The 22,089-nt window shown below is 38.4% G+C and overlaps 1 protein-coding gene across 9 annotated transcripts in view; it reads right to left on the bottom strand.

The window, feature by feature from the left end:
* Acaca (acetyl-CoA carboxylase alpha) overlaps window positions 1-22,089 on the bottom strand; it is a 271,090-nt gene that overhangs the window by 76,646 nt on the left and 172,355 nt on the right. For all 9 annotated transcript variants that reach the window (XM_021211498.1, XM_029546021.1, XM_029546020.1 and 6 more), the window contains 7 exons: window positions 21,896-21,940; window positions 15,364-15,405; window positions 14,111-14,326; window positions 12,924-13,079; window positions 10,011-10,214; window positions 4,965-5,120; window positions 2,947-3,093 (listed from right to left, as the gene is read on the bottom strand). In XM_021211498.1, coding sequence (XP_021067157.1) covers window positions 2,947-3,093; window positions 4,965-5,120; window positions 10,011-10,214; window positions 12,924-13,079; window positions 14,111-14,326; window positions 15,364-15,405; window positions 21,896-21,940 — 966 coding nt within the window. The remainder of the gene's footprint in view (window positions 1-2,946; window positions 3,094-4,964; window positions 5,121-10,010; window positions 10,215-12,923; window positions 13,080-14,110; window positions 14,327-15,363; window positions 15,406-21,895; window positions 21,941-22,089) is intronic.

Raw genomic sequence — 22,089 nt, 5'->3', positions numbered from 1 at the left:
GTTACATCTTTCCTGATAGGGGAAGGCACAGCAGGAAAACAGGAAGGAGTAAGCTAACACAGAGCCAGAAAAGCTATTTCTTGTGCTCTTAGCACAGGTACAAGTGTTCAGAACGCAGGTCACATCTCTGCTGAAATAGCCAATATCTTCCTAAAGCAGCAAACAGGTTACCTAAAACTAAATGGAACTGAATTGGTCCAAGTTCTGATCCTATCACCTTTTACCTATTTACTATCCTAGGAAGAAAGGGGAAGACAGGCTGACCAACAAGGTAACAATGGTCTAATAAGTATATGCTTTCTGCTTCTGGCTGTGGGGAGAAGCATCTCAATTCATGGAAAAACTATTCAGGAATCCATGTGCTGGCTTTTAAACCCAGAAACTCCAATACTTCAGGGTAATTCACTATCACCCACAATGATGACCTGGTAGAGCTGTCACTCTGGAGAACATTACATTATGATTTAATGTGATGTAGCATCAATGCATTTACATTGAGCCTTGGCTTTCACAACATTAACAGGTCATTTTTTTTATTCCTTTTTAAATAAAACTGTTCCTCACAGCTCTGTTCTGATGCTCACTCTCTTTGGCAAAGGACAGGTTTGCTCCAAATCCCATCAGAAGGAGCTCTCTTTGTTCTCTCCTATTATTCTTTAGGTAATATGTAGAGTGCTAGGCTCATGACAAACTTGTCTCTGTAGGTGATACAGAGCAATGGCTAGCTTCATAAATTGTTAGCATTCTGATTTCAAAACTACTGGGTGAAGGAAAACCCATGGTTACCACTGTACACTGCCACTCATGGCAGTAGCCGCTCCTTTTATCCTAAGGTTTGTTAGGTCTTAAAGGGGTTAAAAAAATCTTTAATTTTTTTTTGTTCGTGTGTGTATGTGTGTGTGTGTGGTCTTTGGGTACAGAGTTCCGTATAATAAGACTATTTGTATTCATACTGGCAGAGTAAACACTACATGTTCATGCCCAGGCAGCTCTGTGCTTGTAATTTCAGCAAGAACAGAGCTCTGTCCCTCTGGGACTTCACTATTCCCCCAGTCTCCATTCGCTCAAACACAGAATGAGAACAGAGAGAAAGCAGAAGAAAGATTGTGGCAAGAGGTTTCACACAGCACTGCAGCTAGCATTTCACGTGGTTTAAAAAAAAAAAAGAATCTCATTTAGTGTTTTAATGACATTAGTTAAGACTGTTTTACCCTCAGCCCATGTTCACAAGGGCATGTTCTATTCCTCAATAGCTATTCAATGAATCAAAATTGCAGACTAACACAACGAAGATTTCTTTCCTGCTGAGGGGCCTGCAAGCAGAAGCCATACAGTAGATACAGAGCTCTGCTTCAACTTTGTGTGTCGATGCATATGCATTTACTCTCGGCAACAGCTGCGCTTCTACCCCATCTTCTTGCCATTTGTTGAGGCACAGATAGGAAGATCTCCTACTACTCTAAGCCTCTCCATCTGGTCCAGTGCTTGTCTCCATCTTAGAACTAAATCACCTGCTCTTGCTGCCTATTCTGAAAAGCCATAAACCTTATACAGAAAACAAATATTTTAGAAAAGGATATAGAAGCTGGGCTTGGTGGCACATGCCTTTAATCATAGCAGAGACAGAGTTCAAGGCCAGTGTATTCTACAAAGTGAGCTCCAGGACAGCCAGAGCTACATAGAGAGACCCTATTTCCAAAGAACCAAAAAATAAGATACTGAACATAATGGAAAAAAATTCAAGTATCTCCAGTGATCAGGTAGCTTCTTATAGTCAACACCCAGATAAGGATTATTTTAAGAAATAAGTTTAGCTAGGAATTATCTGAATCTGTGATAATCTGTATTTTTAGGTGTGTTAATATTTTTATCATCGCTACAATTGTACCTTAGAAGCATAATCAAAATCTTATGACTATTACTACATGGAGATGAGGGGACACACAAGAATATATCTTTATGTCATTATTATTTGGTACTATATGAGAAAGGTTATCAATCTTAGAAAATGCTTTCTGTTTGTTTTAAGACAGGGAGTCATATAGCCTAGGTTAACTTTGAACTAATTTTCCTACCTCAGTTTCCAAATGCTGGTGTGTGACACAACACATGGCTAGAAATGTGTTTTTTATTTTCAAAAGTTTTATTAATTTTAATAGCTAATACTTTATTAACATATTTATTTTTTAAAAAATTTAAATATATTTTGATATTATTTTTCTCCCCAAGTCATTCCAGAATATTTCCCTGTCCCTATCTACCCAACTTTTAAGTTTTTAATAACTATCAAAATCAGGCAGGAGTGGTAGCACACATCAGAAGGCAAGCAGAGTTTAAAACCAGCCTGGTCTATGTGTAAGTTCCAGGCCACCCAGGCAAATATAGTGAATGAGATCTTACCTCAAAAATAAACAAATAAAAACCAACCAAACAAACAAACAGGCTTTATGCTTCTTTTCTTTTAAACCATTGGCTCTGACTGAACCCTTTAGGAAGAACTTCTTTACCATGCTCAAAATATCACCAAATCTAATAACTGAAGTATAAAAAAAGCGACCTAAAGATCTCAAAATTCCAAACTTTTGTAACAAAGAAAAATAATCTATTCTCATGTATCTTCAATTATCAACTCACAATCTTGGTCCACTTACATTCTTGCTTTCACTTCTATTTTGAAGCAAAATCAAAACATTAGTATTCTTTAAAGTATGTAAGCCCAACAGAAAATACCCCTTTTCAAAAAGCACAATCGTAATACCATTATCATATCTAAAAATTTCACAGTAATTTCTTTGATTTGGTCCATTCTCTCACTGAGGAAATCTACCCAAAACATTGTCCTGATCCCCACCTGAGTCTTAGATCCTCCTGTGTAATGCCAGCTCTCATGGAAGGCTGGTACTAGTGGACACAGACCCGGAAAGGGACAAGGGCTTATCTACTTGCCTCATTTCCTCCTGGAAGTCTGTTCATATGGACCAGCTGGCCTTGATCATCCAACACCAGTTCAGTATACGTCAGTATATCGGAAGGCAAAGGGGGTGAAGGAAGAAATGCTTGAGTGGACATGGACTCCCAGAGTTTGATGAGCGACTAGTGGAAGAAAGAAGTTTGACTTATCAGTGACAATTAACATTTCAACATGAATAAAAATCACTGTCTAACTCAGTCACTGACTCTGCTTTCTTTTCCAAGAGCTCTAGGGAGAGTGTGAGCCTTGGACTAAATGCTCCAACCTTCACTCTCAGCAAATATATACTTAGAACCATTTTTAGACCATTTTTTAGTAGGTCAAAAGTCAGGTACTTATCCAACAAAGTCAAACTCCTGAATGAGTCTGAAAAAGCAGTGGAGCATTACCACATACAAAGCCCTAACACCATCGCAGGGAGAGTAAAATAAAAAACTCAAACAGCATCGGCCAGGTGTGGTGCCTCATGTCTTTAATCTCTGCCTCAGCACTCGAGAGGTTGAAGCATGCTCATCTCTGTGAGTTCTAGACCAGATTAGTCTACATACTACATAGCCAGTTCTAGGCCAGCCAAGGCTACAGTGAGTCTCAAAAAGCAAAGCAAAACAAAACAAAAGCAATAAAACCAAATAAAGAGTATCTCATTTTAGAAGTATGTGTTCCCAAGTGTTGGAAGGCGGGGATCCTAGGGAAACCTGACAACAGAAAATTGCTTTTAAAAAGCAGGCAGCATATTCTGCTAGTACAAGGAACCCCAGGGAAGCCAGGGCCAGGCTTCTACTGTAGGTTAAGGGAAGATCCCTTCACTACTTTTAACAGTGATAGGCCCACACATGGAAATTAGTTAAGATGGGTATGACTATAAATACAGATCAATTTATTCTCAAATTTGAGAATACATGCATACCTCTGCATTTATGAAATCATTCGAGATTTCCATGTCCTACTTCTTATGGAAATAAAACAACTTGTTTAGAAGCAGGAACCACTTCAGCTCCGTGCTTTCTTGTCTTAAATGTCTAAAGCCAAAATAACTCACAGCTCACTGTCCTACTGTCCTAGCTGTGTCCCTTTAATTGATAAGGGAGTTAGAAGCACACGTAGCTGTCAGGTTAATGATGACATACAGCAGAGGTGTTGAGTGAAGGCAGGTGTGTTTTGAGATACAATGGTATAAATAATGGTTACATAAAGGTAACTTGTTCTAAATACTACAGGAACCTCAGACTACTAAACAAGACCACAGATAAATATTACATTAAGATTCAAATGTGGTAATACTGATAGCATTGACTAAAAGACTCAAAAACTTCTATGAAGATATTTTAAATGAAGAAACTCAGTATTCTTTGATGCTTTATTCTTTGTTATATCTTGCTTGTGATATATCCCCCCAAAGCCTCCCTACTTTTGATGGGAAAAATCTGCAGCATAGGAGAGGGTTCACCATCATAAAGATCAAGGAGTTTATTTTCATATAGGGGAAACCTTCATAATGCCATACTTTTCTCATGCTAGTTTTAATTCAACTATAATAAATCTCCTACAAAAGAAGTTATACCTTAAACTATATATTTTGCTATATCCATTTGTCTATGCTACCTATATTGACTCTCATATTAGCTTAGGCTAAGGAACCATCCTGGAAAACAGGAATATGAAGTTCCACTCCTCAGTTTTACTGTTTCTAATTTGATCACAGACATAATACACATGTGACTCCTCATACGAGTCCTTGTAGGGCATAACACATGGTATAGGCTTACTTTCCTGTACCTGAGATTTCTCTTCTTACCATTCCACCTGCTAATTCATAAACAGCCATCCAGCATTTGAGTTAGAAAGTCACTAAAACCATCAATGAAATAGAAATTAGAATAGGGTAAAAATATCTTCTGTCCTTGTGAATGCCCTTCTCAAGGCAAAGCTGTACCTAAGTAAGATCCAGGGAAAGCTCGTGTCCTCAGAACCCCCGCCCGTCAGAGACCTTTACCTGCCGAAACATCTCTGGGATATCATATATATATGTTGTTCCTAAGGACTGTGCCTGAAACCGCTTTGATTGAAGAAGGTCTTTGGTCACATATGGAGTATTGATTAACATTCCATGCAGTGGTCCCTGCTTGTCTCCATATGCCTGAAACATGATCTGTGGGGGGGCGGGGGGGGGAGAAACAGAATGCACAGACAATTAAGAGAGAGACAGAAAATGAAATAGCTGCCTAGAGCATCGTTTTCCACAAAAGTTATTTCTTGAAAAATAGTTGCGGGTGAGAGAAATGCTAAGTAGTGGAGACTTGCCCCATGACACTGGAATTTGGTGCTGTCCCTTCCCAATGGTTAACTGACTCTAAAATAGTGATATATAACCAGCCATATGTACTAGGGTGTGCTGAGTTTGGGATTAGTTAAAACAAACAACAAAGTCCAGTATAAATTTCACGTCTCAGAGACAGAGTGGTAGGTAGCACTTATCTTCTAAAGTGACTTGAATCTCAGATATTAAAAATGATGTCGCCGGGCCTGGTGGCGCAGGCCTTTAATCCCAGCACTCGGGAGGCAGAGACAGGCGGATTTCTGAGTTCGAGGCCAGCCTGGTCTACCAAGTGAGTTCCAGGACAGCCAAAGCTATACAGAGAAACCCTGTCTCGGAAAAAAAAAAAAAAAATGATGTCAACTAACTAGACAGAACAGCTCTAGTATTTAAGTCAAGAAACAGCTGCGCACTAGAGATGATTCTTGTTCTTGGACCAGATCAAACCTCTACCACTTAATCATGCATTAGTCCCCTTCATAAGAAGGTGCTCAGTAAGTAGTATTAGTCACACAAAAGCTTCAACTATTTTTATCAGAGGTAAATTTCATCCATTCATCTAGTTAATTCTTATTAGCTCATAAGACAGAGCCTATGGTAAAATCACTATATTTTACTAAATTATATATTAAACTATATATACTTCTCTCTAGTATACTGTGAATTCCGACAATTGCTGGATTGTCACAAAATAAAACCACCACACCAGTTTTTAATCATTTTTAACTCAAATATTTCTAGAAGAGTACTTCATACTCCATATATTTAGCTAGTTTTATTTGCTCATGAATATTTATAAGGGATGCCATTATTTCAATTCAATTAATATTTATTGAGTGCTCAGAGGTTGTATAACACTAAACTAGGCACTTTATGTATGAGCACATAAAATATAGATTCCTAACACTCTGAATACAAATGGAGATTGGGATGAAAAGGTGTGTGTGTGTGTGTGTGTGTGTGTGTGTGTATTTTTTCTTTTCACATATCTGGACCTAAAATAAAGGCACAAGATTTATGAATTTGATATATATGTCTAAAACAGAATTAAGTACTGTCCTAAGCCTGAAGGTTGTCCAGCTAAGTGAATCCTTAGTATCACATCTCACAGGAATATTAGTGCTCCGATGACTTGCCAGCCAGGTCTTATTCTAGGCATACAAATCATAGGTTGTTTAGAGGCCCCAAAGTCAAACCCCAAGTGCTCTTCTATAATACCAAAGGGCAAAGTTACTATGTGGGAGACAGCAGCACCAACATCTTGGAAATAAAATAATTAGTCATACTTTTAATGGATTTGGGCAAGAGTACAATATTAAAAAATTGGATTAGGGACAAAGACCGAATCAGAGTAAGAAAGAGGAATGAAGGAGCAGGCTCAAGCCTGTGAGATAGCTCAGCCAGTAAAGACACCTGTTACCTAACCTGATGACCTGAGTTCAATGCCTGGGTCTGAAAAACCTGATCTGACCTATACACACCTACACCCACACCCACTCATACCCACATACCCACAAAATTAAAAATTAAAAGCATCAGGGTTTGAGAACTGTATTTCCTACTAAGAGAGGCAAAACCTGTGGGTACAAGATACAAGATTTGAAACTCAATTTTGTCAAGCCCTGGGATGAAGTTGGATTAGACAGAAAAAAGCAACGTAACTATGCAGTAAGGAACGGGCTGAAGAAAGATGTCTGGTATATACACTGTTGCTGGAATCTAAAACGGGAACTACTTAGTGGCTTGTCAGGTTCTTGTAATGCTAAAAATATAGTTAATATGAAACAACAATTAGACTCCTATGTATTTACTCAGGAGAAATAAAAATTTATCTACATGAAGAGTTGTAAATAATAATTGGGCATAGTGGTGCATACTTTTAATCCCAATACTTGGGAGGCAAAGGCAGGAGGATCTCTGTGAGTTCAAAGCAAGCCTGGTCTACATAGTGAGTTCTAGGACAGCCAGAGCCACATAGTAAGACTGTGTCTCAAACAAAACAAAACAGGTTTGCAAATGAATGCACATTTAAGATTTATTCCCAGCAACCCGAAATTGAAAATAAAACTCCAATAGTTGGGCAGATATAAACACTTGTTAACTCTACAAAATGGAATACTGCTCATCAATGAAAAGGAGCATGCTCATGGCCTATGGAATACTGCTCATCTATGAAAGGGAGCATGCTAACAGTTCATGGAATACTGCTCATCAATGAAAAGGAGCATGCACACAGTCCATGCAACACAGACGAACCTGCAAAACATTAAATTAAACAAAACAAGTAAGATACAAAATAGTATGAACTGCCTGCTTTCATTTACGTGCAACTATAGGACAGGCAAAACTAATCTATAGCAACAGAAAGCAGATCAATAGCTGCCTGAGTCTATGATTGAGACTCTGCCTTTCACTTGTGGGGTGACAAGAAATTCTCAATCATGACAGTGATGACACTCTCACAAACATATACAATTGTCAGACTTAATCAATTACAAGTCCATTTTGGTACATATAAGCCATATAAACTCCTTAACACACTGTAAACTAATTAAAGGTGACATTAGACTATTCTCTTTATTGCCCTCACTGGAAACAACTCACTTAAGTAACAGATTAATCCAAACCTCTCCTCCCTACTTAGAACTGCCTGACATTGTTCATTATAGCCTATAGGACAAAGACTGTATGAGAAACATGAAACTCAAACCAGTTAACTTTTCTTCTTATCGTCAGGACAAATAATGTAGTAGAGCAAGAGGCTGGTAGTAATGGATCCTAACTGAAGTCCTGAATGACCAGCTGTCTATGATAGTTTCATTTTCTCCTATGATGAACATGGTAATTAGTTGTGCAGGGCATGTTTTATAAGTTTGCAAACATGCACAGGCTTAATTTATACCTCCCACTGACGGCTGCAACTGGGCTTCTCTTAGAGAACCATCTCTGACCTACACAGTGGGCATCCTTAGAAGCCTTCTAAGCTTTCTTTATAATGGCTCTTATTATATCATGCAAACATCAGTTATGCATCTGTCTTTTCCCATTGTGATAATATATTTCTTAAGGAGGAACTGCTTTGTATCCATAATTCACACAGTATAAATATCAGTAAATATTAAATAAACAAATGAACATATGATAAACATGGTCCTCAGTTTCCTATGATTCACCAAGGAAAGAGAATATGAAGTTCAAAGATAAGCACCAGTAGTCACTGTCACATGGAAGTGGCCGGCCGGGGCTGCTCTGTGGTCAGTTCCCACTTCTACCACTGCTTACAACCTGACTTCCATGCTGAAGCAAGGCTCGGCTTCCTCTAGGGCTTTTTAAATATGCTGCTTCCCTTCAGGTCGAAGGCAGCTTATTCATTCTTGCAGATGCCTATTATGTGTTTATTCTGTGCTAGGCACAATACTAAATCTCTGCTGAAGGCACCTGTGTCTTTCATACACCAGTGTCACCACCAACCAGCATCAGGGAAATCTAAGAGCTTTCTAATAAAAGAAATGGAAACAAAGAAGAAAGTTATGAAAAAAAAAACATATTTATCAAAAACATTAAAATCTCAAGTGGCCCTCTTATTTTACAGAAGAATAGGCCTGCCTTGAAGCCATTGTAGAAGTTAATTAAAAGCATCCCTAGCTATGGAGAGCCTTGACTGAGAATGTCCTAAGGTTGTCCTGAAAGCCATCACATGCAGCCAAACTTATGGAGCCCCTTTTCTCATTCACCCTACGCTCCAAGCACATGGTTCTAACTGTTGGCTTCTTAAAGAATAGAGTTCTTTGGTCATCTAACTGAGAATCACAGAACAAAATGAAAGGTCACTAAGAAAACTGCCTAAACTAGGATTTAAAAAAATTCATCTCCAAAGTACAGGCAAAAATGTCTTTTTCTACCTCCATTCCTGGATTTAAATAGACATAAATAAAAGCAAAAGCCACATAATCTCTTCCCAGAACCAAATGCATAAAACGGTCTAAAGCCCTGGCTCAAGCTCACCCTTCTGCAGAAGCACACTTTCCAAGTTCCCACTGAAGCCCTAAAATAACATACTACCTCTGAAGATGTGCAAATATCATAAAAATGGTTCAAATGTTTAGAAATGTATGTAGTGAGCAAATTAAAAAAGAATTCTGTTATCATAGAATCAGGTGATTCTTTTTTTTTTTAAGGTGATTCATTTTTCATTCTGCATTCCCAAACTTTCCCCACAGCAAAATAGGTTACAGTCTGCCACTTTACTTGTAAACAGACATAGAACACTCAGGCCAATGAAGGAAAATGAGGATGCCTGACTGGAATACACAGTGAACAAACATGCAGAAGCCACAGCTTGCCCCTGTTTCTGATGTAGTACTACGCTGAAATTTCTTTCACCTTTTTAAAGACAAAAGTTGTAGATAAATTCCAGTAAGTCTCCTTTCCTCATCTGCCAGTGAAGTGTCAACTGTGCTGAAAACAGGAAGAAGAAATCAGACCAGGCAGTCTAGATTACTAAATAGCACAAGATCCCTGGAAACAAGAAACCCTCTGAATTACACAATCACCTGTGGAGTTGGTTCACCTGCCCTGTTAGCCCTCATTAATATCCAACAAAAGGTTAGATTTCATAACCTTTATCGAGAGGCACAAAGATGTTTTCAAGTATAAAGGGTAACCAGTGGGGTTTCATATGTTGGACCAAATCAAACCTTGGAGGAGTATGCTTGACTACTCTACCTGTGCTGTCCTGGAGTCAGTCACTTCCTTATACAGGCTGATGTCCAAGTAGTAGCCAGACTCGTTTGTCAGAAAGAGGCGGATGGGAATTGCTTTTCCAGTTGTTGTCAGGCGAATGTTGATTTTCAGTTCTGCCTGGAGGACCCGCAATTTCCATAGCCGACTTCCATAGCGCATTACCATGCTCCTCACAGATTCTTCAATCTGACAGAGATACAATATCAAGTGTAAATCTGAAATACTTTGTAACTAAAAGTTGTTTTAAGTTTGTCCTTCTTTGCAAAAGACCGTTGGAATAAGATGCTGGTTTATGGAGATATGAATCACATTTGGACTTTACAAAGAGAATTCATATTGTTTATTCTCCCTGTCCTATTTAGTTTTTATAGTCAATTTGACACAACCTAGAGTCACCTGGGAAGAAGGAAACTTCAACTGAAGAATTGCCTTGGTTATACAGTCTTGACAGACGTAGGCTACTGTAGGCAGCACTATCCCTAGGTGGGTAGATCTGAGCTGTATAATAAGAAAGCTGAGTTTGAACTGGTAGGCAAGCCAGTAAGCAGCCTTCCTCCATGGTGTCTGTTGTAGGTTCCTACCTTGAGTTTTTGTTGTGAATTTCTTCAATGGCAGACTATGATCTGGAAGTGGAAGCTGAAATAAAACCTGTCCTTCCCTACATTGCTTTTGGTTGTAGTTTTCCTTGCTTGTTTTCCATCACAGCAGCAGAAAGAAACTAGGATGCCCCCATTCCTACTTTTGCTTGGAACAAGTTAGAAACAATTTCATGCTGGTTTGGAATTTGAGTGGTTTTCTTTGAATCACAACCTCCAAATCTGTACAACTCCTTCCCCGTACCTAATTATATTCATACTCTATATCAATGATCTGCAATATCTAAAATTAAAAGCCAGGGGATTTAAGAGAAAGCCCCAAATAAGAATAACCCCCCCTGGTTAACTAGCTATTAAGTAGCATTTCTATGCATGGTAACTATGTTTCATTACACTTTCCCTGACCCTAAATCAACACAGCAATTACCACCATGAGCTTTTTCCACAAAATTTTATTAAACTTGATAATGTATGTCTCATAGTAAATTGCACAAATTAAAGAAAGGCAATTTGTAGGTTGTACCAGAACATTCCCTCTAAACATTAGATCTTTAAAATTTGGTCACTGCCAAGTCCAACTGGTATTTACAGAGATGAGATGTTCCCTCCTTTTCCTGAAACTTGGTACTGAGACAGTTTGGTACTCCACAGAGTTAGAAGACTTCTTTTAAATGGCTATCCTTGAAAGTGACTTTGTAAGTTAAATAAGATGGCGTAGTGGATAGAGGCATTGCCACCAAGTCTGAGAACTTTCATTTGATCCTTGGAACCCATATGGTATAAGGAAAGAACCAAGTCTTACCAAGTAGACAAATGCATAAATGGTTTTGTTCCTAACATGCTAAAGCTTTACTTGTTCCCTTTGGGGCTGAAAGTACCCAGGTATTTCTCACTGCTATCTCAGCTTCTTACAAAGCATTAAAATTACCTTATATGACCCAATTATAGTTTTCAGTAGTAGGTATCACACTGCAAGCCATTTTTGTTTCTGTATCATACAATTTTAACATAGGATAGTTTTTTAAGTGGATAGCTTCCCTTTTCCCACACTGTGCTTGCTAACCCTTCTTTTCTCCAAAGGATAAAGGCTAACAGTCTGTGTGTATAGGAAACAACAGGTGTGTGATTAGCAAGGCAGAGTATGAGTACTTAAGAGAAGAGGCAGAGTCTCTGGTGTTTAAAAAAAAATTTCATAGGAGATATTCATAGAAGCCCAATCTAAAAGTCTATAGTGTCCTAGCCATGATATATATATTCTATCTTATAGCTTATTAGTGCTGACGTCAAATTTTGCTGTATCTGATGATGAGAATTGAAACTCAAGGACAGCTTTCCAAACAGACACAACTATCCCATTATTTGCCTGGGATTTTAAAGAAAAAAAAGGAGAAAACTTTCTTAGGTCATGGACACTAACTTCAACAGGCAAAATCAGAAATGAAGATACAGTTTATATAGCTGAGGGATTAGGAAGCATGCATAGAGTCCTGGGTTTGATCACCAATACTGAATAACTCAGCGCTTGGGAGGTGGAGGGAGGAGGACCAGAAGCTGAAGATCATTCTCTGCTACATGGGGAGTTTGAGTCTAGCTTGAGGTACACATGGCATTGCTTTAAGAAGAAGCAAAAGTTCATGTCTACAATGGATGTGAAAGAAAGGTAGATACTGACAGCCCTATACAAATGCACAGCAACACAGGAGAAGGCAGAAATATCAGGAACAGGGCCACATGCCCTTGCCTGTTCCACCTAGGTAGGATAAAAGCTAAGTGCAGAACCATCTTTGTACTTCCCTTAAATATATAGTTTTTTAAATAGAGCCCCAGGGATAAAAACAGATACAGCATGTGAAATTCCTTACAGCCAAATTCTCCCCTTGTAGGGAAATAGGGTAGACAGTTTGGGACAGTGTTGCATCTAAGAAAGGCCAACTCATAAGTAGTGTTTAATGCATAAAGGCAATAATTTAGTAAAAATGTCTAATAATAGCAAAATTATTTACTTCAGATGAGAAATTCTAGGGGACCATAAAAAATAGGACTACTACCATGGCAAATATAAAACTATTTTCAATGGAGGAATTTTTACTACAGCAAATAAATATCCAGCAAGTAGCACACCACCTTCAGTTTTAACTATTTTTAATGACTAGCTAAAAAAATTTGAGAGTGTCCCATGAAACAGTCTTAACAAGCAGCTTGTGACTTTAAAAAAATTAAGAGGTCAACTCACTGACAAGTGGGCCACATACAATGAGTCCCTTAGTGGGGACTGATAAGAGAAAACTGAGAAATGTACCTTTGATGGGTCCATGATGACCGTGGGCACAAAGTTGAGGAAGATGTGGTTACAGTCAGTGCGGACGTTTGTATTATTAAAAGCAACTTCCAATTCATCCATAGCTTCCAGGAGCAGCCGCTCCCCTTCATTTTGTAGATATTCGAAAGAAGCTTCCTATATAGGAAGAAAATCACCAGTGTCAATGTGCTTTAAAAACAATAATGAGGGACTAGGAAAATGGTTTAGTTACTGAGAAAGCATAAGGACTTGAGTTTGTATCCCCAGTGCTCATGAAAAAGCGGAGTGGAACCCAGCATCAACATCAGGAGAAGGTAGGAAAGAGACAAGTGAATCAAAGGGTTCACAGACCAGCCACTCTAGCTGAAACTGTAAGTTCCAGGTCCAGTGAAAGATACTGTCTCAAATAAAAAACAATGTAGAGAGCCAATAGAACTGTGTGTGCGTGCATGCGTGTATGTGCACACACATACAGAGTAATAAAAATAAAATAGGTAGCAACAGAGGAAGATATCCTCACGTTAACTTCTAGCCTCTACATGTACTTGAATGGGTAGGTATACAACTTAAGAAGCTATATAGCTATATGACAAAATAGGAAGGTTATGCATGGTTTGCCTTTCTTTTGGTTGTCAGTCTACTGACCGTAGGAGGCAAGGGCAGGAAAGGGCTAAAATAGAGAGCCCCTGACAGCCCTTTCTCCAGCCTCTTAGGATATTTGCCTTTAAGAAGTAGAGATGCTAGGCATCCCCAGAGCCAACATCTCAGTATGATTATGTATCACGCATGCGAGACAGAGCCCTTTAGGAAAAAAAGCCTGTTTAGAATGGAGAGTTAAAGAAAGCTAATGGCAGTGGAACATAGTAGTTAGCATGGGAAGAAGCCCATGCATTCAGACAAGTTTATAATACGGTTACTATAACTTTCTTCTTACTTGTTACCATTACCCAAGTCTTTGTGCATTTTTTTCTGCTGAGCATACTTTTTATTTCTTCAAGTGAGTGCTTTCATGCTTCTAATATCAAGAAAAATCAAATTAAAGAAACATGAGCTTTTTATTATTTGGAATACTGGAAAGTGACAAAGGCAAAAGCTTTGATGCAAACAGTAAAACCCTGATTTTGAGCCATGACTGACTCTCTGTCCTTTCCCTCAAGGATAACTTCCCATTAGAGTAATATACCCACCTTCGTGACCAGATCAGAGTGCCTGATGATCGCACGAACAAAGAACCTGTAGTCAGTCACTTCTGTGCCTACTTCCACCTTAGCAGCCCCAAGGTACAGGTGCATCTTGTGATTAGCACATGGAATGGCAGTAAGGTCAAAATTTCTCATCCGGTTCAGCTCTAACTGGAAAGCCAGAGCAGGCTCCAGGTGTCGATAAATTCGGTCCTCCTCAAACTGAGCATAAGAATCAGAGGGGAAAACAGTTTATAAGAGGCAATAATTGCCAAATTTCTTTAAGATTGTGTTAGTAAAATAGATTCTTAGGACTGGACATGGTGACTCACACTTGTAATAATAACAGCACCCAAGAGCCGGAGGCAGGATGGATGGATGTGCCTGAACACCTTTGTTTCTCAAGTGGATCTCTTTTGAGTTTTAGGTTGGCCTGGTCTACATAGTAAGATTCTGTCCCCAAAAAAGAACTAAATGAAAACAACAGAAAAATCCAATTCCCTCAGAACTCCTAAAGCATTTAATGGTGTTATGATTTTTTAAAAATAACCAACTACACAGGTTGCTTCACACTAATTAATATCTACTTTGCATGGCAGTGCTGTGGGTTCACCCAGTATGAAATACTTAAGAGCAAGACTCATATCTTACCATTTCTGACAAAGCACAAAGAGCATAATAACAAATAACTACCAAATAATTCTTAGATGGTATTTGGCTTTAGAGCATTCCATCCTAATAGCTAAATCATTGTTTATATATAAAAAAGTGTTATTAGTCCATTTCTGCATGTTTGCTGAATATACACTGTTTTGCTAGAAAGTTCATCAATTAAGTCAATAGAAGAGACATCTAAAATATAAGCTGGTAGGAGGGAGAAATCAACATGATATGAAAATTTATTTTAAAACTAAAAACCAAATGGACAAAGAAGAGCTGAATATAAATCAACTGTCTGTAGATGACAAAAATAATCAGACTAAATAAAGCAGTCTTTAATAACACACCAAAACTGTTCCGAAGGCAAGGGACGTTTTACAAGCTATTGCCTTCTTTGGGTCAACAAACTGATCACTTTCTCAAGCAAGCCCTTTCTGAAGGAAGCATGCTTTAGAGAAAGGAGAATGTCAGCAAGGAACTGCACAGCACAAAAAGAGAGGAGGAGGGAAGGATGTGGGGTTGGGGGAGGACTGAGAAGAGGGAGGAGGAGGAAGGAGAAAAGGGAGAGAAAAGGAAGCAATGGAGTGAATCAGCCTTACCTTATCCCTTGCTCGGAATGTGAAAAATTTGGGGAATTCTCTCTGTGTTAAAGAAAAAGGCAAAGTGTGTTAGACCTTCATGGAATGGCTCTTTGGGGACACAATATACAGTATGGCCTCAGTCAAGTGTCTAGAGGCAGTTTCCCAGATAGCATGTTTCTTATCTGAGCTTACTCCGGGGAAGAAGGGCCTCTGGGCAATGCTCGCTTTGACACCCCCTCCCCCCTTAGAATCACCACACTATCAACCTACCTTTACTACCAATCATCTCCCCCAAAAAAGTTTTCATTTCTCAACTGGGAAAAAAAGTGTTCCTGCATGTTACTTTTGGCCCAATCTGGCAAGTAAAATCAATATACCCTTATACTACAACCACTGCAATGGGACTTACTAGTCTGATTTCCCAAGATTCTCCTTAAGAAAACTCGTCAAATGTAAACTAGCCAAGTAAAATTTGAACCCACCCATCCCCATCTCCATTCATTCTGAAGCCAATCATTCCAAAGATTTAAATAATAACATTCCAAGACAAAGGAAGTAGTCAGTGCTACTTTGGTCACTGCTGCTGCATCTAGGAAAAGAGAGGTTGGGACCAGTGAACTTGAAATCATTAGGTCTTCCTGCACAGCATTACACAAGAAAGCAACCAATTTACTAGAACCCTATTAATTAACAAAGATGAATTCAATTAGCGGAGTTCATTAGTTTCTGAAATTTAACTTATTAACACCGACTACTCCTGTTTCTCGGATGGGAAGCTTTCCTGGCAGTGCTGCAGTGAGTCATTACTATTTCCTCTCTAGGAGTTCCATTAGGCGCCTTCCTCATTATGAGTGCAATGTAATCAAGTAGAGTTGGCGCAAGGCAGAGGACAGGACTAGCTGGATGCATTCTTCAGGAGCCATGAAGGAAGTGCAGACTGAGATCTACTAGTTGGAGGGCACTCTTGTGCCCTTTAGGGGCCTGATCACAGCCCCTGCTTCAAAGAAGAGCAAGGCTTAGCTCAAGGGGAAAATCAACCTAAGTCTCTCAGGACAGCCCATGCCTTTTGACTTTCAAGCACAGGCTGTTATTTTTATTCTTGTTATGATCAAAATTCCTTATTTAGATGTTTTTGTTTGAGGAGACAAAAAAAATAAAAAATAAAAACAGGGAAAATTAAGACTAGGAAGCAAGGCAAACTCATACTGTAACCCTGTGAATTTTTAATTCACAGAAAGCTTCTGCAGTTTTTTTCTACATATATTCTGCTTCACCCTCACACTTATACACTTAATAAATCATTTAATAGTTTCCTAATTAATATTTTTTTTTTGTTTTTGTTTTGAGACAGGGTCTCACTGTCATCCTGGCCTGGAACACGCTATGAGGCTGTCTTCCCCTCCATCTCCCAGTGTTGGCAATGCAGGACTGCCTACATTTTCCTAGTATTTTAACTGTAAAATTGAACTTAACAGATTTCTAGTTCATTTACCAACACTAGAAGAATCAAAAGATCTTTAAAAGTCCTTCAAAAGTGAAAGTAGGTTTTACATATAACTGACATTTTACTAATAGGATTTGTTCTAAACAATTCTCCGGCACACCTCCTTCTGGCTGCCCCAACGATATGCAGCAACAGGGCTATAATGTCAAAATGAAGTAGGAAGTGCTTTAGCTGAGCTGCCAGCAGATTCTATACTCTGAGCTTTACAAAGTCTAGTTTTGGTTGAATTCTAGAGAAATCTAGCTTCCAGATTAAAAAGTAAAACAAAACAAAAAGACAAACAAATCCTTCCATGGGGTTTCCTTGAAAGCAAGTCAGTAATGTCATCAGATGATGTTTAAAAGCACACACTTTTTTTCTATGTGACTGAACTGAGGCACTTGTATGATATGTCATTTCTGTGTACACCTGTCCCATTTTTACTGAAAAACAAAACAGTAGCAACCCAAAATTTCTAAGAGGCTTTCTTTTCCACCAAATTAATTAATCAAATCTGTAGGCATGAAAATCAGACAGTTTGAATGCAAATATCATTACTGCGTAGGAAAAGGTCTACTCTTTTGGCAGAGGGCGAGCTATGTATGGTAATAAGACAGTGTTAAAGTACCAGTCTAAAAATGTGCTTTTACCGGGTGTGGTGGTACGTGACTTTCATCCCAGGACTAAGGAAGCAGAGGCAGGTAGATCTCTGTGAGCTGTAGGACAGCCACAGAGATCTTAGAAGAACAAAACAATCCACAAAACAACAAGAAGCAACCCCTCCTCAACAAACAGCAAACACCACACAATCACAGACAGCTGAGAAGGCATCTGAGATGATGTACCACCCTCCCCAACTTCTGAGTAGACTCTGATACACCGAAATTCAGAACATTTCCACCAGTGGCTGGCAAGAAATAAATGTCTGCAATAGGCAAGCAGGAGAATCAACTCATTCATTTAGCTTTCACTAAAAGGCAACTCTTTTGGGACTTACAAGACAAAATACTACAAAATATCAGGATAAAAATAAAGTGTAAACTCCACTCTGATGGCTTTAGTGACTTCCTGGGTCTCACTCATCTTCATGCTGCCATGTTTCCCACTCACAGCATTCCTGCTTATTCCATCAGTAATGTAATTGCTTTCCAGGCATGCTCTAGTGTTATGGGCAAATATCATAATTGAATGTACATAAAGAAAACCCTCTCAGTGTTCTGATACCAAAAAAACAAAAGAATGCAACATTTCTTAGAAAGAAATTATACCCCTGCTGTGTTCTAATCAGCCAACCATCATCAAGACAATCAAAATAATTTGCCTAAATTAGCCAATCAAGACACCCTGCAAATCAGAGAATGTGAAACCCTGAAAGAGAAAGCATCATAGCTGATTATGATACTAATAATCGTGTTAAAAACCTAATGAGATGAAGAAATTGGGAGCTTGCTGGTGCAATTCTCTTCTACCTCAACATGCTGAGAACTAATTATATAGACTGTAATTAAAACAAACCCCTAACCAAACCTGGTTAGTCCACCAGTAAACAGAACTACCTTAAAAACAGAAAAGAGGCAAACATAAACTACTATGAGCCATGATAACTGTTTATGATAGGAAATGCCTCCCTCAAGGCCATAATAGTCCAAACTACTTTGCCTTACATGGGAGTCACTCACATGTAAACAATCATGAAAGTCCAACTAGCTCTTGAGAGATTTGTGGCAATTTTAAAAAATCCCACAAATCCGTAGAAGGCAAAAAAAAAAAATGTAAACAAAATACAAACTATGCGATTTTGAATCCTGTCACAGCATTTGGACTTTATGGGATTTTTTCTTTAAAAGAAAAGAACATATTCTAAAAATTCATATTTTAATATCCTTGAAAATATCTTTGCATTAAAAATAGAAATAACTCAAGTTTTAAAAAGCACTAATATATACCAATTAGCTTCTTCGTATATAGCTTTTGGAATTAAAATCTAAAATACTAATGTAACTAACCAGAACTTAATAGAAAAATGAAAGAAGCCAAAGCTGTAGGGCAGTGCAGGATGGTATATGCCTATAGGTCAGCTTGTGGGAGGCTGAGGTAACACAGTGATGAGACCCTGCCAGCCCCTCCCCCAAAAAATAAGAAAAAGAAAGAAAACAATAATAAAGACCTCAAGCAAACAAAAATCAAATCATGAAATCTCATCTTTTCTTTTTTTTAACTGCACCAGATATATTAAAAAGGGCAGACTTGCTTTTCATACAACTTCCTATTTAAACATTAATTTTAAGCAGTTCTTTGCTTCTCATTAAGGAGAGTTGACTTAATTAGTTGGCTATGAAAACAGATTCCACACCCAGTGCTTTTACTGCTGGTGTAATAGCTGTGTCAGAATAAGAGGCTGTGTAGAGAATCAAATAGTCAAGGAAGCAGTAGAGTAGACATACCACGTGGCCAGTTTTCTACTCAACAATCATGACCTCATAATGAGGTGCTGAACTGCTTATGGACTCACTAGTATTGAAATAAATACCGTACAGTATGCCTGTACTCTATGAATTCCTCTTTTATCATTGTTATTGTTTGTTTGTTTGTTTGTTTGGTTGGTTGGTTGGTTGGTTTGTCAAGACAAGATTTCTCTGTGTAGCCTTGGCTGTTCCAGAACTCAGCACTGTAGACCAGACTGGCCTTGAACTTATAGGTTCACCTGCCTCTCTAGTGCTGGAATTAAAGGTGCATACCACCACTGCCCAGCTTTGAGTCCCTCTTTCTTGTCTAGCCCCCACTTGTCTTATGGTTCTAGGGTAGTTAGAAAGATCCATGACTTTGAAAGAAAAGTTTGTTTCACTCCTTACCAACCAATGATGTTGTTAACAAAACTTGGTAACCTTTCTCCTCTCCTTGCCGTACCATGGACACACTCTCTGTTCTATTCAGTAATACAGGGATTTCACAGTGTGGAACAGAGGAGGCTGCATACATCACTGTGGATTACCAAGAAGTCAGGGAGATCAAGGGATTCATCTCTAACACTCCTGGAAAGCTTCCTCTTTTTCACACTACACTAACTATAGGCCAAGCACATATCAGACAGTATGACAGAGGCTAAGCATTCTTCATGAATGGCAAGCTACCACCAACAGAAAAACTCAGAGAAGTATCAGGACTGTATTCCTGTCAAGGTTCCCTGGCAGTTCAATAGTAAGTTGCCCTTGTCCCCTGCAAACCCAATAATCATTTCTAAGGAGCCAAACATGAAAATGTCTCATTCTTTACAGCAAATTCAGCCGACAACAAAACATTAAATATTCACTTGGCTCTAAAGCAGCGTTTCTACATTCAAAAGAATGAAGGCATTTATAATCTAACTGATTTGCCACTTGATGTGACTATAAATAGAAACTGGACAATAACAGCTAGAAGACCAGCCTGCTAGCCTCATTAACTAAGAGATTTGCGCTATACACATCCCTATGCAACCTAAATTCAGAAATATGAGGACAGCAGGCAGAAAAAAAATTAAAGCAGTTAGATTAAAACAGATTCAGAAATAAGGTTATTTTTGTTACTGTTACTTGTATTTAGTATGCATTTCATAGCTATAGTAAAATAAAAAATGTTAATGAAAACAATAAATTTTGGTTTTTGAAAAATTTATTTAACCCTGGAATATTATAGGAAACAGTCACTGGACTATATGTGTGATGACACTAAATGTACTCTAAGCAAAAAAAAGTAAATAACTTTACAAACTCATGTCAGTCTCTTTAGTAATATGCTAGAATTCCAATGTCCATGGTAAAGAGAGGGAGCTTGTTAGTGGTTCAGAAGCCTAGCCCAATTCTGACACACATCCAGGGCCTGGCTCCCGGCATGTGTACCTTAGCTCTGACAGCATCTCCCAGCCACGGTGTTTATTCATGGGCACTCAGAGTCTATCCCCAAGTATCAATTTTACACTCTAAGCTCCTGATTTCTCTTCCTAAAGCCCCAGGGTTCTCTCTAAGCTCCCCATACTTCTCCACTGACTCCTGCTTCCTATCTGAAGTTATTGATTGATGTATACCTGCACTCTGCTGGATTTCCTGACATCAATAACACAAGCGAGTTGTATAGTCCACAACATTTCCTAAAGCATTTCAGAAAAATCTTAGCTTTTTAGCTTGCAGGGTAGGCTCTCTCGCTTCTCTATAGAGTAGACAGATCAGCAAGCTGACTGTATGAGGGAAAACAAAATATCAAATGCCTTGAGTTTAGGAAGCCCTTTCTAGAACACAAAATGTTACCTGTTCATTCTTAAAGTGAACAGTACTTGAAGAGTAAGCTTAATTATTTTAACTGTTACAATAAACAAATAGCAACAAAAACAGTAACAATTTTCTCAGAAGAACCAAGACTTCCTAACACCCTTGCAATCTTGCTGAGTTACACAGAAGGAACCTGTGATGAAACATTCTGTCTACAATCAGCATTTTAGTGACACCAGGAATGCAGGCTTGGTTTCCGGTTCTGACCTCAGTGTAAAGTCTGGATGCCTACTATTTGCTTAACTTCCTTTCCAAGAAAAGCCTTAATCTCACAAATATAAAAGTTAATTCAGTTAAATGGGAGAACAAAGAGAATGCTTAGTATTTATTTATTTTTGCTCTAAGAATTAACATGGCTCTACAAAGACATTTTAAACAATAAATCACTGGCCTTCCAAAATGAGGTTTCCTGCTAGCGGACCCTGTAACCATGTTCAGTAGGAACCAAGTGCACCAGCCGTGCTTTCCTACTGACTCGCTGTGGAGACTGTAGGGGAAATGACTGCTGAGCTCCTATTGCTTAATCAACAGAGGCAATGTACATGTTCATCCTTATCTATGTCTCAGAGTTGCACTGAGACTTACTTCTAAAGCAGAGTTTTTAAAAAAGAAGAAGCTTAGAGTATTAGATAAAATTAAAAACTCATGCCCATACTTTAGAGGGTTGACATTCATCTAGCCCTTCCAAAAAATTCTGCCATATTCCGTTTAAGTAATTAGTTAAAAGCAGATAACACCTTTCATAGTTGGTAGTTTGACTTACATGAAACCTCTGATCCACCTCACAGTTGACTTGTTTTCTGAAATCCTTTCAAATAAAAAATGGGGAGAAGAGAGAAAAGAATAAATGACAAGTTAATAAAAATTAGAAAGGCGATTAGTAAAAATACGAAAAATAAACTGAGTAACAGATGTTAAGTTCCTAGAATTTCTTTCTTTCTTTCTTTTTTTTTTTTT

The sequence above is a fragment of the Mus pahari genome, chromosome 14, assembly GCF_900095145.1.
Source record: "Mus pahari chromosome 14, PAHARI_EIJ_v1.1, whole genome shotgun sequence".
NCBI lineage: Eukaryota > Metazoa > Chordata > Mammalia > Rodentia > Muridae > Mus > Mus pahari.
The sequence above is the reverse complement of the archived record's forward strand: the minus strand, read 5'-3'. Positions and strand labels throughout refer to the sequence as shown.